The 17455-nt window shown below is 41.2% G+C and overlaps 1 protein-coding gene across 1 annotated transcript in view; it reads left to right on the forward strand.

The window, feature by feature from the left end:
- The window catches only part of ADAMTSL1 (ADAMTS like 1), an 876403-nt gene that overhangs the window by 731383 nt on the left and 127565 nt on the right, over window positions 1–17455 (forward strand). Inside the window, exon 19 of the mRNA XM_070429962.1 lies at window positions 1867–2077. Coding sequence (XP_070286063.1) covers window positions 1867–2077 — 211 coding nt within the window. The remainder of the gene's footprint in view (window positions 1–1866; window positions 2078–17455) is intronic.

A 17455-nucleotide genomic window follows, 5' to 3' on the forward strand; every position in this document is an offset into this window, starting at 1 on the left:
ATCTTTAGAAGGGAGGAGTGACAAAGAATGTGTGTATGTATTTTAAAACCAATAACCCCACAACATATTAAAGCGTGGGATTCACCCAAGCTAGGGACTCAAAAATAAGTTTATAGAAATTCATACAGGAGCTAAAAGAAATACATTCAACCCAACTTCTCCTCTTCTATGTATTTAAAATTTATTGAATGTTGACAGGACAATTTCCAAGGTATTTTCTGGAGATAGCATGGTACAATAGAAAGCACAAAGGCTTTGGAGCCAGGCACACCCACGTTTAGGCAAGTCTGCCTCTTAGCCAACTGTAAAAGGAGGAAAACCAGTAGAGCTCGTCTCATGTTGTTATGGAGGTAATTAATGACATGACATGCGTAAAGTGCCCACTATGATGGTAGATCCCTTCCATTGGCTAATTTTCAGGAAACGATGAACAATATACATTAATTATCGAGAAGGTGCTATGAGATACGAAACTGATTCAGACATAGACCTTGCTTTTAAGAGGCAAATACTCCCATAGCGCTCTTAACAGGCCGAATAACTATAATACAGTTGAGAAAATGATACGTGTCTGCCACAGGTATAATCCTTTAAATGTGGATCAAATTTGTATATATAGAAATGGAATAAATTTTGAGGGATAAGGAAAGAACCAAAAGTATTCCAAATTAGGAGCAATAATTTGAGTAAACACAGAGCTAGAAAATACCAGGGGGTGGGGGGAGGGTGGCATGAATTGAGAATAAGAAAGTAATTTACTACAGATAGAGCTTAAACATAGAGTCGATGGAAGGAGGTCGTGGAAATAGGAATTGGAAAAGTAGTTACATATCAGAGTATCAAGAAGAGATTGAGTGTACACTCAGTTTTACAGTCTGACAAAAAAAAATATTTAAGGCTAAAGAATTTAAACCAATTTTTAGGGCTGGCTATGGAAGGTAGGGAGCCTAGCTACTGAAGGACATCCTTGCGATGCTTTTCTTGGCCAAGTCCTATTGCAGTATCTCTCTGCCTCACATTGTAAACAGAGCTTTCTAAAACTGATCGTTAAAGAGCGCTTCTGACTCAGAGCCCGAGCAACTGAGCTTTATCCTTATCGTTCCCATGTTGGAGGCTGCAACAGCAGGGAAATGCAGTGGGAATATGTTTATAGGTCCTTGGCTCGCTATAAATGTACTTCTTGAGACGTGGCCATTTGGAATGGCCCATTTATGCACTCGACTCATCTGTGGTTATTTGACTTCCACCTCCAGATAATGAGGAGTTCTCTCCAGTTATTTTCCCTCAAGAAGACTGATTTACTTAGCAACCTTCACTTTTGTTACATTCTCCAGTCCCAGGCAGCGATGAGATTTATACATAGGACAGAGCCATTTCTATTCTGTGATGGAAGTTTGAAGGAAGTTGGAGCCAACGACCTTTCACTTTGAAGCCAAAGAAAAACAAGCACAATTTTTTCAGTGTTGCTAAGAATGGGGGCTGGAGAGATGAACATAAAGGCTCCTTCCAGGCCCGCTCTTCAATACGTGGTGCCCAAAGCCTTTACGTCTTACCTAGCACACCCTCCTTATTTTGATGAAGTTCATGTTCCATCAAAATAAACATGATTGAGATCATTTTTGATGATTTTGTGGGTGAAATTGAATGTTCCATTTTATCACCTCCTTTGCTTTAGTCGAAGTAAATAAAGGCTAGAGCATAAAGGGAAAGGGTGGATTTGAGGAAGGGGGTAGAATTCCTAGCCAATCTTTGTGCTGGAACTTCCCACATTCCCAGGTAGCTGTTTTTATCCAGTAACATTTCATATCATGGGCAATGTTCTCTGCACAGGTGCTCAAGGTGTTCTCTTCTCTGATTTCTTCCCAGGTGGGAAATCGGCAAGTGGAGTCCATGCAGCCTCACCTGTGGGGTTGGCCTGCAGACCAGAGACGTCTTCTGCTCCCAGATACGTTCCAGAGAGATGAATGAAACAGTAATCCTGGCTGATGACCTGTGTCGCCAGCACAAGCCCAACACCGTGCAAGCTTGTAACCGCTTCAACTGTCCCCCGGCTTGGTACCCTGCGCCATGGCAGCCAGTGAGTTCTGAGTATTGGAGTTTGTGTTTGCTTCAGGGGTTCAGGACAGGGGTCACTCTCTTTGAGTAGTCTTGTTCCTTTAAAGGAATGTTCAAGATCAGCTCATTTTTCCCTTGTGAGTACTCCCCCAATCGTATTCAACTCCAGATCTTTTAATTACATACCATGTTCTTTCTACCGTGCTTCACCATGTAATCTCCAAAAGCAACTCAAATGAACCATCTAGTAACCTGAGCATATTCGTGACAATGTTTTCACCAGGCTCATGAAAAATTTTAGAAATAAGGACAACGTGGTAGGTTTTTCATAAAGCGAAATTTGTCCTGAATCTGTACCCTTACTAGTTTTTGGCTAATTAAAATTCTAAGAGATAAAGGTACTAGGAAATGATGTTTTTGGGTTTGTTTTTTTTTAACATAATTACTTAGTAAAATAAAAAGTTAGAAAGCTTGAATCAACTCCAGACATTTTTTTTCCTGGTCCTATGAATTCCAAGTCTGGGAACTGTTGCTTTAAAGCAGGGCTTGGCAACTGCAGCCCGAAGTCAAATCCAGCTCACAGCCAGTTGTTGCCACTAAAGTTTTATTGGAACACAGCAACACCCATGCTTTTATATGTATTGTCTATGGCTGCTTTCACCCTGCAAGGACAGAACTGTGTGGTTTTGACAGAGACCATATGGCCCACCAAACCTAAAATATGCACTCTGTCCTCTTACAGAAAAACTTTACTGACCCCCCTCGAAAGCATACATTACAATAATACAAACAAAACTATTTTATCACAGTATCTTATCTAAAATTACATTTATCAAGCTTTAAATAATCTTTTTGCCTGCCTTTAAAACAGCACAGAAGGATTTTAATGATTTTAATAGAATCCTATTTTGCAATTCCCACCCCATGAGGACATTAGTCATAGCTCCAGCCCCAGGACCTTGAAGTGACATCAAAGGTCACAAAAAGTAAGCCTGAAAGGTCAGGGGGACATACATTCTGGTTTTACTGAAACAGTTTTTCACTCTCGAATCTGTCCCAATTAGAATGATAAAGTAGAGGGTTATAGCTGAGAAGGAGAGAGGGTAGCAGTGTCATACATACCCTTGCAGTTCCCACACGTCCTCTGTGCTATTCACAATCAGATGCCAGAGCCCCTGCCTTCTCCCAGCCCATCCTGGGGCTGTGATATAGCAAAGTGCTCAAAGGATCAAATAGTAATGAGTGAGCAAAACACTAAAACATAAAGCATCAGGAAACAGACATTGACTGTACATTTTCTTTTAGAGCTTAGAGGACTGTGGCTAAGTTCATAAATTCTATTTTTGTGTTATGGTTTGTGGAAGTCAAGAGGATGTTATACCTTTTCAGTGTCTATGTAACAGTGTTTGGTTAAGAAATATATAGTACTAGAGGCTCGGTGCATGAAATCTGTGCACTTGGGGGGGGTCCCCTCAGCCCGGCCTGCGCCCTCTCTCAGTCTGGGAGCCCTCGGGGGATGTATGACTGACAGCTTAGGCCCGCTCCCCACGCTCGCTGCGCTTGCCAGCCGTGAGCCTGGCTCAGGGCTTCTGACTGAGCAGTGCTCTCCCTGTGGGAGTGCACTGGCCACCAGGGGGAAGCTCCTGAGTGGAGTGTCTGCCCCCTGGTGGTCAGTGCATGTCATAGTGACCGGTCAATTTGTATATTAGCCTTTTATTATATAGGGTTACACACCTAATTGAATCCTCACAACTATCCAGTGAAACAGAGGTTTTATTATCTTCATTTTGGGGTTTGAGGAAACTGAGGCTCACATCGCTAGCAAATTTAGGATTGGCCATCAACCAGTTTTATAGGATCCTTTCCACTGTTGGAGATCACTGTGGCCAAAAGGGCCCTCGGGGATTATGCATGAGCCCCTTTGTTTTACAGATGATGTAACCATGTCCTAGATATGGCCTTGCCCAAGATCTTAAAGGCTGGTCCAGAACCCAGGTCTCCTGATTTCATACTTTTACCTTTAACTAAAGTGAATCCAGGACCTTAAACTGCACCACTAACCCATGCAAGCCCTCAAGGAATCAGCTCAACTCAACCTCCATTTTTGTAACTATTAAGTCCCTGTGTTATTAGCTTGCTTTGCCATTAAGCACATAGTAAGTTCTGGATAGAACATTTATTGAATGACAAAAGGGATAAATAGATCAAGAATACTGCCACACAAGCCCTGAAAATTCTGACTTTATATCTAACTGCTCTGTTTGCTACATGATTTTAAGTCATATTGACCTAGCAGTAAAAGTGAGTGAAATACCAATCCTTTTAGGTTACTGAATAACCGCAGTTTTTAAGTTTTTAGAGCACTTCCATGTACAAGACCTTTTTGGTCTTTTGATACCACCATGCCCAGTCTCCCTATTAAAAAGAGTGGATTTCCAAGGAGTAATTATTCTTCCATTTTCTACCTATCTTGGGCCTGTTAAGACATGAATTCATTTTGAAAAGTTTCTATTTCCTTCCGTTAGGGAAAAGTTTTGGGGATAACTCAAGTACAGACATGGCTTGTTTTATTGTGCTTCACAGATACTGCAGGGGTTTTTGGGTGTTTTTACACATTGAAGGCAAGACCCTTCACCAGCAAAAAGATTACAACCTGCTTTATTGCGGGGATCTGGAACCAAATCTGTAATATCTCCAAGGTATGCTTGTATAAGTACACTTTTCAGATCAGGAAACGAACAGTAAACAGCTCTTTAAAGTTCATCCAATGAGCCACTGACTACACTTTATTAGGACCTTTAAAAATATCCTATTTCATACTCAATACATAATAATTGTGGAAAATGTTAAAACATAGTAAGAAGTAAAGAACATAGAAAGTGAAAGCCACCAATGATTCTATCCTCCAGGAAAGAAAAGTGCTGTTAAAGCATTTGGTGCATAGGGTCTGTTTTAAGGATCCTTGGTCACTTCCAGGAATCTCTCTGAACCTAGTGGTAATGATAGACTATTTTTGTTACATTATTTCCTAGAGTCCTACTTCTTTGATTAAGTTTGTAAGGCAGAACCAGCTATTACTGACCACTTATTAAAAGAAAGGAAGTCATTGTTTATGTTATATGGAATAAGTCAAGAGTAACATGTGTCTCCAGGCTAATTGGCTGTTGTCTTCAGGGAGTGCTTAGGACACCAGCTGTTGATCATCCATTTGTCTGGTGAGCCCTGTTCTTGGCAGTCCTTTTGGGACAAGGAAACCTGCTGTGTACTCTCAAGGTCTGTCCCATTTAGCAGCTTGGATCTAATAGAGGACAGTGCTGAAGTCTCTAATCCTTCAACACCCAGGTCACTGTCTTTTTGTTGTTGTTGTTGTTAATGTTTTTATTGGTTTTTTAGAGAGAGGAAGGGAGAGGGGGAGAGAAATAGAAACATCAATGAGAGAGAAACATCAGCATCTATTGGCTGCCTCCTGCTTGCTCCCTGCTGGGGATCCAGCCCACAACCCGGGCATGTGACCTGACTGGACCCTAACCTGCGACCTCTTGGTTCATGATTTGATGCTCAACCATTGAGTCACATCAGTGGGGCAGTTTACTGTCTTTATTCATGTGAAAGAAAAGGAGATGGGGGATCAAATGCTTCATTTCAAGAAGACAGGTAACCCCGTGGACTATGGATTTTGGCTCATTTGAAGGGAGAAACTCCCCCTCCTTGCTGTTTGAACACTGGGCTATACTGACCTCATGCAATATGCTTTTCTTTTCAGAGGGGAAAGCATAATTTCGGTTAATCTTCATTTGCCTGCTAAGAATTCAACCTTCTTTGTACCTTCTGGAGCATTTGCCTGACAAATGGCAAATAGCCAATATTTACACATTCTGCAGGTCTGGAGGGACCTCGAGTGGAGTCCAAGTATTTATGTTAAAATTTTAGTTTAGAAACAATTAGGCAGATGTGAAGCAGAAATCTAATTCTACATTTGGTTTTTAGGGGGCCTTCTTTATTTCAGTTCTGCCTCTTACGCAATACTGTGTGCCTTGGTTTTTATCTCTGGTCTTGTTGAAGGATGCATTGAATATTTCTCTTTATCAGTTTAGCTTTAAAATCATGTTGGTTTTTGTTTAGTTGGCTTTTGAAACACATATTTAGCGCATTAGTCTTCTCTAGTTTTTTTAATAGACGCACATATCATCATCATCATCATCAACTTTGGTGTTGGCTGTATATTAACCTATCATATACACCTCATAAGAGGCTATATCACACTGGTGTGTTACAGCGCCATGGCTGAGAACCACTTTGTATGAGCCAAAAGTCAGTCTAACACATCTTGATCATAACAGTCTTCTGCTAGGATTTATCTCAGTGATTCTCTATTGTTATGTAATAAAGCCCAACGGCCTGCCCATCTTCAGCCTTGCTTCTCCCATCTCGGCAGGTACATTGCTATCGCCCACACTTCTCCCTGCCCACACACAGTTCCCCTTCCCTCTGCCTGTCTGTCAAAGTAGGGCAGGAGTCCTACCTCTTCTGCCAGGACCTCTACCGTCCTCCCACACTGAAGTCACACGCTGTTCATGACCAGTGCTATTCATTTAACAGTCATATACCACCTTACCTGGACAGGTGCTTTCCTGTGACTTCTGAGTTAGACCACCAGGTCAATGACAGCAGAGACCAGGTTTCAGTGAGACCCCACAACACCCCGTGCAGGTATGTAGAGCACCGAGGATGGTGCTGAAAAGGTCCATGGCGAGTCTTCCAGCTCATTTGTTGAGCACCCACTTCATTTCAGGAGAAGCACTTATTAAAGAGAAGCACTCACTATGTATCAAGCACAGTTCTAGGCACTTGACATGTTTAATTCATTTAATCCTCACTATCCTTAATGTGGTAGTTACTACAATTATCCCCACTTCACGGATGAGGAACCTGAAGCACTGAGAGATTACCATGAATTCACACTTCATGTGGAAGAACTCATTCTGCTGCTCTTGAATGTTCTCCTTTAATTCCTACAGCAACCCTGTGAGGAAAGGCTCAGAGAGGCTGTGCTTCCCCTGGGTCACACAGCCAATAAATGAAACGGGGGGCCTGTAGGTTTCAGAACCCATTCTCTGTTCCCTATGCAGTACAGCTTTCCCAAGGCCTCTTTACCATTTGCTCAGGCATTAAACTGTGAGGAAATCTGATATCAGTTCCAAAATGAGCAGTTTACATAACATTCAGTGTGTGTTGCCTATATCCGGGCAGTTAATCTGTGTATTAGTTTCCCATTGCTGCTGTAACAACTTACCACACGTCAAGTGGCTCTGAAGGTCGGTTCCACTTGGCCAAAATCAAGGAGTTTGTTAGCAGGCCTGTATTCCTCCCAGAGACTCTAGGGGAGAATCTATTACCCTGCCTCTTCCAGTTTCTGTTTGTTTCCTTGGCTCATGGCCCCTTCAAAGTGCTTCACTTCAACTTCTGAGTCTGTCCTTACATCCTCTCTCTCTCTCTCTCTCTCTCTCTCTCTCTCTCTCTCTCCCTCTCTCTGATTCTGAACCTCCTGCCTCCCTCCTCTAAGGCCCACTGTGACTACATCAAGCCCACCTGGATAGCCCAGGTAATCTCCCCATCTCAAAATGCTTAATTTAATCACAACTGAATGGTAAAAGTCTCTTTTACCATGTAAGGTAACATTCATAGGTCTCAGGGATTAAGATGCAGATGTTTTTGGGGGTCACTACTCAGGCTACTACGATCTGCTATTCTGTGGGCTGACTGTAAGCATCAGTCTCTACTAGCACAAGGTACTTGAGATTCAAAACCTGCCTTCTACTTCCACACTCCTCACCATTGTCTATGAGCTTCGTATGCATCAATCTTCTTTCTGTATTCGTTTTTATTCTTTAAAAAATCTAAGAGAAATGAGGGGGGGGGAGAGAAAGGTGACAGACAAGTTAAACCAAAAGAATCAGAGAGTTCACTCTAAAACATAATTTATATTTCACTATGTTGCCTATATCTTATATTCAGGATTATGTCCACCCACACATATTGTGCACATCTGTGGAGAGACTGAAACATTCACCACAGCCCATATTTTCATCCTTGCTTAAAACTGTAATTATGCGATCATTTCCCTGTATACTATTTTTTAAAAAAATCAGGGTTACAATTCAAAAGGCCTGTAGTTTAGCTGCATAAGAAGGTGTATGGGAGAAGAGTCCCTCCTGGTAATATTAAGAAAAAAAGAGAATTTTAATGACAACTACAAATGCTTGAGAATTAAATTTTTCATTTTCTATATTTAAACACAGAGAGACAAAAATAACTTTAATCTGCCTTTGAGGACTGAATTCTGGCAGAAGATCCATTTAGTCATCAGTTTTGTTATATTCCAGTGATTAAAATAAATATCCTTACAAGTTAGAGAGCATGTTTATTTAAAATGTTGTGTCAGGAGAGGAAAAATCTCTTAGGATATTTATCTCACTTTCAGTAGTATATTTCATAAGAAAGTGCACCTCATTCTACCTTTAGAATCAACAATAAATGTAAGCAAAACCGAGATCAGAGGTCAAATCTCACATGGGTAGTGCTTTGGTTTGTATTAGCAGAAAGCTCCTTGTAATAATTGCTCTGGATTTTAGTGGGTGTGCAACCCCAAGTTTCACCCAGTAATAGGAATATTAAACAGGAAGTATACCCCCTGTATTTCCAGGTTTAAGAAATTAGATGATTGAAGAAATTCTAATCCACAAAATAGTGGGCTAGAAATTCTATTCCCATTTTTATAGTCTTGTTTAGTAAGTGAGATTCAGTCCTCATTTTCTTTGTTTCTCTGAGCCCTAATGTGTTTTGGCTCAGTTTCCACCTCTGTTGCCTCTAACTGCCTTTTTAACCTCTCAGTCTCAAATATTGCAGTTACAAATATCAAAGGTCTAACACCAAGCTTGACAACATGCCTCCTGCCACCTTCCCCAGTCCCCCTTCATGGGTCTGTGGTTTGGGTGACAGCACCTTCTAGCCTGTTCTGTAGCTGGTAACTGGAGCCATCTCAGCCTTGTCTGTCCTTCACACCCAGTCAACACCTGAAACCTTTGGATTCCACCTCCTATACCTTCCCAACCCCAACTGTTCTCTTCCTTCTTAATCCTTCTCCTACTGTGCTGGTTCTAGTCCTCACAGTTAACCAAACCATTACAAACAGCCTTTTACTTGGTCTCCCTGTGTTGTCTTGGCTTAATTCTCATCCAGTATTTCCCAACCTGGTATTGATGGTTCCTGACTACAGGCCCCCTGTTGAGCCTTTAAAATAGTCATATATAACATATTACTATTACTATTTTAGTAGGTGTAAAATATGCTGTGTTATTTAGAGTTACTTGACCTGGAAGGCTCTTCTCCATGGCACAACTATTAACATCTCAAAGGGCAGTTGTCTTTGGAACCCATTGGCCTTTGCTGCCTGAGTTATTTTCTACAACTGGATCATGTTACCCGTTACTTCAAAATCCTTAATGACACCACATGGTCTTGAGATTATGTTCAAGACCCTTCACAATCGGGTCTTCATCTGCCTTCTCAGTCTCACTTTAACAACCACCCTTCCCATGAAACCTATGGTCCACCTTCTCATGACCCCTCACAGATAAGGAACATGACGTGTCCTTCATACCCTGAGTCTATGAACACCTGTTCTCCCTCTGCCAGCACTCCTTCTCTCTCTGGCCAACCTCCTCTGAAGACCCTTCCCCAACTTTTTTTTTAAATATATTTTTATTGTTTTCATAGAGGAAGGGAGAGTGAGAGAGAGATAGAAACATCAATGATGAAAGAGAATCATTGATCGGCTGCCTCCTGCATGCCCCTACTGGGGATCAAGCCCACAGCCCAGGCATGTGCCCTGACTGGGAATCTAATTGTCACCTCCTGGTTCATAGGTCAATGCTCAACCACTGAGCCACACCAGCCAGGCCCCAACTTTTCCATAAAGACTTAATTATACTCTCCTCTGTATTCCCTCTTTTGTAAAACTAATCACATTTTATAGTAATTTTTTCTCCCTAGCTGACTAAAAATACCTGAGGCATAGTAACCATTTATTAATCATCTTAAATCCCAGCATCTAATACAGTGCTTGGCACTCAGATAGTGCCCACTAAATTTTTAATGAGAGAATGAATTAGTGAATGAAAAATGAATGAAATGAGTTAGAAGCTATAAGCAAGAGTGCATTATGTTAAAATTGGAAAGTTGACCCTAGAAACAAAGCATAAATGTCTCTTTCTATTGGGCTCAATAATATGACTTGAGGTATCAAGGAAATGAACTCAGCTCTCAATAAATTACACTACCAAGATGAAACTAAAAGTGTCAATATGGGCAGAATTTATTAATGTGATGATTATGGGAAAATCTTAAAAAATACAGGACCCTTGAGCCATTGTATTTTTGTATAGCATCATAACTTTTAAGTGTCCCCCTTATTGTGTATTTTTTTAATTTATAAAACTAATGAATCCATGACCTTATATAATGAAACATATATGGAAAAGCAATATAAATACTATTTTTTGTTATATATTCTGTTTATGGCATATATTTAAAAATAATGCCACTTACCAGAAGTCTACCTTTTCATACCATAATATCATTTTAAATGATTTATAAAGGCAAACATTTTTCATTTAGTTCTATTAAACTTCTCTGCTGATTCTTTAAAAATGTTTTCTTCTTTGCAGTCTGCCTCTCACTTCAGAACTGTCAACCCCCCCGGCAATCTCAACATGTTCACAAAGTCATCACAGACTTTGGAACCTTCCTTAATTTGAAATTTCATCTTCTGCAATTAAAAAAAAAATCTAAAACCACCTTTTCATCCATACAGGGTGGGGCAAAAGTAGGTTTACAGTTGTTTGTATGGAAAAATAATACAATGATTAATAAATAATATCACAAGAATAAACTGTGATAGGCATACTCACAACTATAAACTTACTTATGCCCACCCCTATATAAATAGACCAGGGAAACTTTTTGAGCAAAGATGAGACGGGCTTTTATGAAACCCCGACAAATATCCCTGACCATATTAACTCAGCTAGATGGTCATCTACCATACCTGGAGGGCCAGGCACCCAGCAGAGCACATGCTGCCGTGGCTGAGACCGCTGCTGACTTGCTTAGAAGCAGCTCCTGGCTATGGATGAAACAGCCCGATAAAAGGTGGATGTTCAGCCCATCAGCTGGATTTTGTTTTACATCTTTTAAACATCTGGATTTGGGGCCCTTGTATTCATCCAATCATCAATTCAACAAACATTTATGAAGTGCATGCTCTTTGGCAGACACTATGGGAAGCACTGGGAATTGAAAGATGAATACATTCCCTTTCTTCAAAAGGTGCATAATCCTGTGAGCCTGCAGGGAGGCAGAGGGAAAGGGTCCTCACAGGGGAGCAGCAGTGCCCTTCCAGCTCATCATGGGTGGGAGAGGACTCGTTTTGCCACAAGGCAGAGGCTCTAGAGCAGTGGTTCTCAACCTGTGGGTCGCGACCCCTTTGGGGGTCAAACGACCCTTTCACAGGGGTCGCCTAAGACCATCAGAAAACACATATATAATTACACTAGAGGCCCAGTGCACGAAATTCGTGCACGGGTAGGCTCCCTTGTGGCTGCCGGCTGGAGCATTCCTTTGTATCCACCTTGGCCTGCTGCTGCCTGCTCACCTGCTCCACCATCCCACCACGGTCCCGCTCTTGTTGGGGCCCATCAGGGCTGGCAGCGCCTCCACTGCCACCCACTACCAGCACTGTGTCACTGACACCTGCCATGTTCCGTGCCACCCCCTTGTGGTCAGCGCACATCTAACTCCCAGTCGAACTCCTACCAGTAGGGACAATTTGTATATTAGCCTTTTATTATATAGGATATTGTTTTTGTGATTAATCACTATGCTTTAATTATGTTCAATTTGTAACAATGAAAATAGATCCTGCATATCAGATATTTACATTACGATTCATAACAGTAGCAAAATTACAGTTATGAAATAGCAACGAAAATAATTTTATGGTTGGGGGTCACCACACCATGAGGAACTGTATTAAAGGGTCCGGCATTAGGAAGGTTGAGAACCACTGCTCTAGTGGAAGCTTTCGGGAAAAAGTAGCCTCTGAGTTGGTCTTCGAGGATGTCTCAGAAATTTCTAGATGGACAAAGAAGTGAAGGGCATTGCTCTCAGTGAAGGCCAGAGCAGAGAAGGCATCTGTGGGCCCAACAGCAGGCAAATTGTCCATCCTAGCTAAAGCACTGGTCCACGGCAGGTCACAAGGACGTGGCTGGGAAGTCAATGCAGGATTAAGGATGAGGGCCCTGCCGGCCATTCTCAAGGGTCTAAACATCATCTTCTGGGCACTGAGAATTTCCTAAGAACTTTATGTGTATAATAGCCCCCCCCCCCCCATTAGTAGGGGATATGTTCCAAGATGCTCAGTAGATGCCTGAAACTGCAGATAGTACGAACCTAATATATACTATGTTTTTTCCCATACATGCATATTTATAATAAAGTTTAATTTATAAATTAGGCACAGTAAGAGATTAACAACAGTAACTAATATTAAAATAGGACAATTGTAACAATATACGATAATAAAAGTTATGTGAATGTGGGCTCTCTCTCTCTCTCTCTCTCTCTTTCTCTCTTTCTCTCAACATCTCATTGTACTAGTCCCACCTTTTGACTTGAAGGAAGCACTTTACAGCTTCTTTGGCATTTCCCAATTGGCAGCATCACTACTCTTGTGCTTTGCAGCCATTATTAAGTAAAATAAGGATTATCTGAATGCAAGCACTGTGATACCGCCACAGTCAATTTGATAACCCAGATGCTACCAAGTGACTAATGGGCAGGGAGCGCATACATCATGGAGATGCTGGACAAAGGGATGATTCACATGCCAGGCCGGTCCAAGTGGGATGGCACTCGGTTATATTATGCTACTCAGAACAGCAGACAATTAGAAACGTATGGATTGTTTATTTCTGGAATTTTCCACTGAATATTGATGGGTAACTGAAACCAGGAGTGAAGGGGGACTACTGTAGATGAAACTTCAAGTTAGCTGATTTTTTAAAAACATTTTTGGCAGCTGTTTTGCCATCATATTGTCACAGACTTCTGTACAGAGCTGGGAACAATTATTTGAATGTCTGTCCCTTAAATCAGGTCCTATCTGCCATTTGATAACCCAGCTATGTTATTTAAGTGAGTGGTCACACGCTATAGCACAATTTTATTACATCTCTGCCCTTGAAATAAGACCAATTATTTTCGTCATCTACTTCCTCCATTTGAAAGAGAAAAATTAACCTTCATCTTCCCCTATTGCCCCATTTGCTAAAAAGCTCTCACTGACAGCTTGAATTTGAGAGCTGTTTTTTATTCAACTACCTGTTTGTTTTTGGAGCATTTATTCTAATTGAATAGAAGCCCATGTGCCTCAGAAGATATTTAGAAAAAGAAAATTTCAACCATCAAGCATTGAAGAGAGCTGTACTCCTACAAATCTTACATCACTAGTGAAGTGTCCAAAATGTCAGTCACAGGTAACAGAAACTTCAAGAGCATGTTCCTTATGCCTAACAAACCCAATAGGACCCATGAGGAATTTGACTATGAGTTGTAATCAGAGGATTAGAAGAAAAGTGGTTTGATGTCATTTTGAGGTTTAGGGGTTAACGATTTTATAAACCAGCCATTACTTCTCTCATAGAAAAATACACTGCATTTTCACTAGAGTGTACATATTTATGGATCATACGAAAGCATCACATACCTCCAGCATCTGTTATAAAATGTCATTCTACGGCTTAGCTCATATCCTGACTACTTCTTTACTAGGAAACAAACAAATCATTAACTTTGAAGGAGGGAAAATGAGAAAGGATGTGGATAAAAAAAAATTGGAGATGAAGTCATCTAATCCTACGGTCTCTTAATAAAGATGTAACAATATCATGCTGGGGAAAAGTTTTGAACACTAATATTGAGCTATAAGAGAATCAAAACTGCTTCTTTTGAAGAGTTCTAGTAGATGATAATTTCTGAAAAGACTGAGAGTACTTAATAGAGCTATTTTAAAAATAAAGTAAGCCTAGCCGGTGTGGCTCAGTCATTGAGCATCGACCTATGAACCAGGAGGTCATGGTTCTATTCTAGTCAGGGCATATGCCAAGGATTCTCTCTCCCTCTCCCTCTCCCTCTCCCTCTCCCTCTCCTTCTCCCTCTCTGAAATCAATAAACATTTTTTAAAGTAAAATAAGGTTTATAGGATAGAGACTGCTTTGGCTGCTCTAGCATAGGAGGTTAGGGATGGCCTCCCTAAGCAGGTGAGAATGGAATTGAACCTGAGTGATTAGAAATTCTCAGCCACATGGAGATGCAAGAGAAGATTAGTCCAAGTAGAGAAAAAATCAAGTGTGGAGGCCCTGTGAAAGAAACAAGCTTGGCATTGGAGGAGCAACAGGAAAAATCAAAACACTGTGGCTGGAATATGCAAGGAAGGAGGAGAGTTGTATGAGACGAAACTGGAGAGAGGTTATGCGAGGCTTCTTATTCCCTGCTAAAACCTAGAACCAGGCTTGGTCCATCATTGGTATTTAATAACTTTGTGTGGAATGAATGAATGAAGTTGGAAGGATTTGAGTTAGATAGTCTCAAAGTTTCATCAGGGCAGGGACCAGAACATGTAGGGCTTTGCAGGGCCGGGTTAGAGGAGTTGAAATTTTATTCTAATCACCAGGGAAAGTCATTGGAGATTTTTAAGCAGGGGAATTATGTGAGCTGATTTTTGCTTTGAAAACATCATTCTCGTGGAGAATAGACTGCAGGAGAATAAGGTGAAATGCTCGATATCTTCCATTGCTCCTCTAGATCCACTCTTTACCTTCTGCACCTGTGTCCAGGAGGCTGACCTAGATAGACTCTACCCTCTGGCTTCTAGTTGTGTTCAGTCAATGGGTTTTCAGAGAACATCAAAGAGAGAGAGGATCTTCAATTGAGTATGCTATCTATATCCTGCTAAGAGCTAACTGAGAAAACTAGAAAGTGGAAAGCCAGTTAGGAAGCTTAGTAGTGGGCTAGGCAAGAGATGGTGGTATCCCAACTTATTATTTATTGTGGAGGTCAGTTTTCCTTATTTAGAGGCAAATCTGAAAGCATTTGCTCATGTATTGGGTGTCAGGATAGAGGTGGTGAGAAAAAAGAAAAATCAAGAACTTTTCCTAAGTTGTGTCTTGGCTATGGCACCAGTAAATGAGTGAAGAAGACTGAGAAGAGAGCAGATTTGGGGTGATATTGGAGAGGCAGTATCATAAGTTTCATTTTAGACATGTTTAGGTCCAGATACCTATTTGCATTTCAGCGGACATACTGAGTAAGAATAGGGGAGAGATCAGAGCTTAAGATTTAAATTTTCAACTCATCAGTATAAACTTTTTTTCAGACAATTATGACTTGAACAAAATTACATGAAGTTTATGAAAGAAATTTAATAATTCACAGAATGGAAAGCATTGTGGAGAACACAGTCCCTAAGTCTGGCAAACCCTCGGGAATCAATAAAGCACATGATTTGTTGTCTAGTTATAAAAGAGTTCTGAAGACAGCCTGAACAATGAAGGTTATAATGAATCTGATTATAGAATAACTGGTTGGTTAGAAGTGATAATTTGACAGAAATAGGAAAAGGCTGAAAGTAAGAAGTCATGCAAAAGACTTTAAAACCTTAGTTATCCACGGTAACAAGAATGTTTATTCTGAATAAATGGAATTCTTAGGTGCTAATTTAAACTTCTCCCAACAAAAAAAACCCAAATTTTCCCTCAACCAACAGCTTCCATTTTAATCCACAAATATTATTGAGAATTTATATTCACGAAAAGCACTTTGCAGTACAGTGTGGGTACAAATGCATTCAAGAAGTAAAATCCTTCAAGAGTTTATTGAACTACTACTAAACAAGAACTAAAAAGTTTGCTTCTCTAATAAATAAAAAGGCCAGAGAATCACCAAAATGAGCCAGAGAAGCCAAAGGCCTGGGCCACTCTCCACTTGAATCATTAGCTTCAAAGCCATAGATTTTTCCTTAAGACTAAATGACATGCTAAGCAAGTCTTGGAAGAAACTGTTTAATCTGTGATGAGTAACAGTTGGCTGTAGACCACCATACGTAGCCTACCCCACCAGCCAGCCAGTGGCATAGCCTAGAAGCTATGTTCAGTGTAGGCTTTCAGCTCAGAAATCAAAGTGTCTAGAGAGAACACATTTCCAGGCCTACCATAGTGCAGATGAGCTGTTTTAGAATGTTGGTCCCCAAGCTGGATCTCAGGCTGGTTCCTGCTGGTTAGGAACAGTCACAGAGTAGAGGCTGAGGATTGGCTTTCAAAGCACTGCCCTTCCGGTGGGGGTGAAGGGAAGATCAGGCCCTTAACACTCCGGTGTGGGGTGAATTTCCCGCCAAAATATAAGATGGCACGGGCAATTATTTAGGTTTCCCGTGCAAAATCAGGGATTTTTATGATACCTATTACCCCAATGGGTATGAAACGGTTCGCATACGCAGGTAGGTATCTTTGTGAACGGCAAACAAACAAATATTTGGTAATACGCATTTACAATCAGCCCGAGTTTACACGTTTCCCGCACTCCACCGCAAATCTATATGAACCGAGTTAAGACGGCTCCCGCGGAGTACGCGCAATTCACGCGAGCCGACTTAACTCGTTTCCCCCATTCCAAGTGTTAACAGGCTTGGGGCTTGCAAAGCCTGGGTCCTCGGTATGAAGCAGCAATCAGAGTACCCGCCATTGCAAACAGAGAGCAGTTCCCACAACCACAAGAAAGAGAAACCAAGTGTGGGCTCATTCTTCAGTTGTGTCCACCACCCCAGCCCAGAGAACATGCTCTATTGGGGCCTTAGTTGAGTCACTTCACCTGTTTAGCCTCAGCTTCTTCATCTGTAAAGTGGGGACAAGACTTACCTCATTGGGTGGTTTCATCTTTATCCTTAGCCTTCTTTTACTCACTAAGTAGTTGAATCCAGCCATAAGAAAGTACTTTTTTTTCCTACGGAAGTCAATAGGTTTTTTTCATTTCAAAAATTTTAAATTTTTGAAATGCAAATGAAGGTTGTTCACCACTATATTAGATGGTCTGAAAGGCTCTAGGGTTAAAAGGTCTAACAAGACCTGGCCAGTGTTGCTCAGTTGGTTGAGCATAGCCCCAGGCACCAATAGGTTGCCAGTACAATTCCCATTCAGGACACATGCCCAGGTTGCCAGCTCGATCCCCAGGAGGGGGTGTGCAGGAGGCAGCCAATCAGTGTTTCTCTCATGAATGTTTCTTCCTCTTT

The sequence above is a fragment of the Myotis yumanensis genome, unplaced genomic scaffold (genome assembly GCF_028538775.1).
Source record: "Myotis yumanensis isolate MYYU_CA2020_CCGP unplaced genomic scaffold, mMyoYum1.0.hap1 SCAF_12, whole genome shotgun sequence".
NCBI classification, from domain to species: domain Eukaryota; kingdom Metazoa; phylum Chordata; class Mammalia; order Chiroptera; family Vespertilionidae; genus Myotis; species Myotis yumanensis.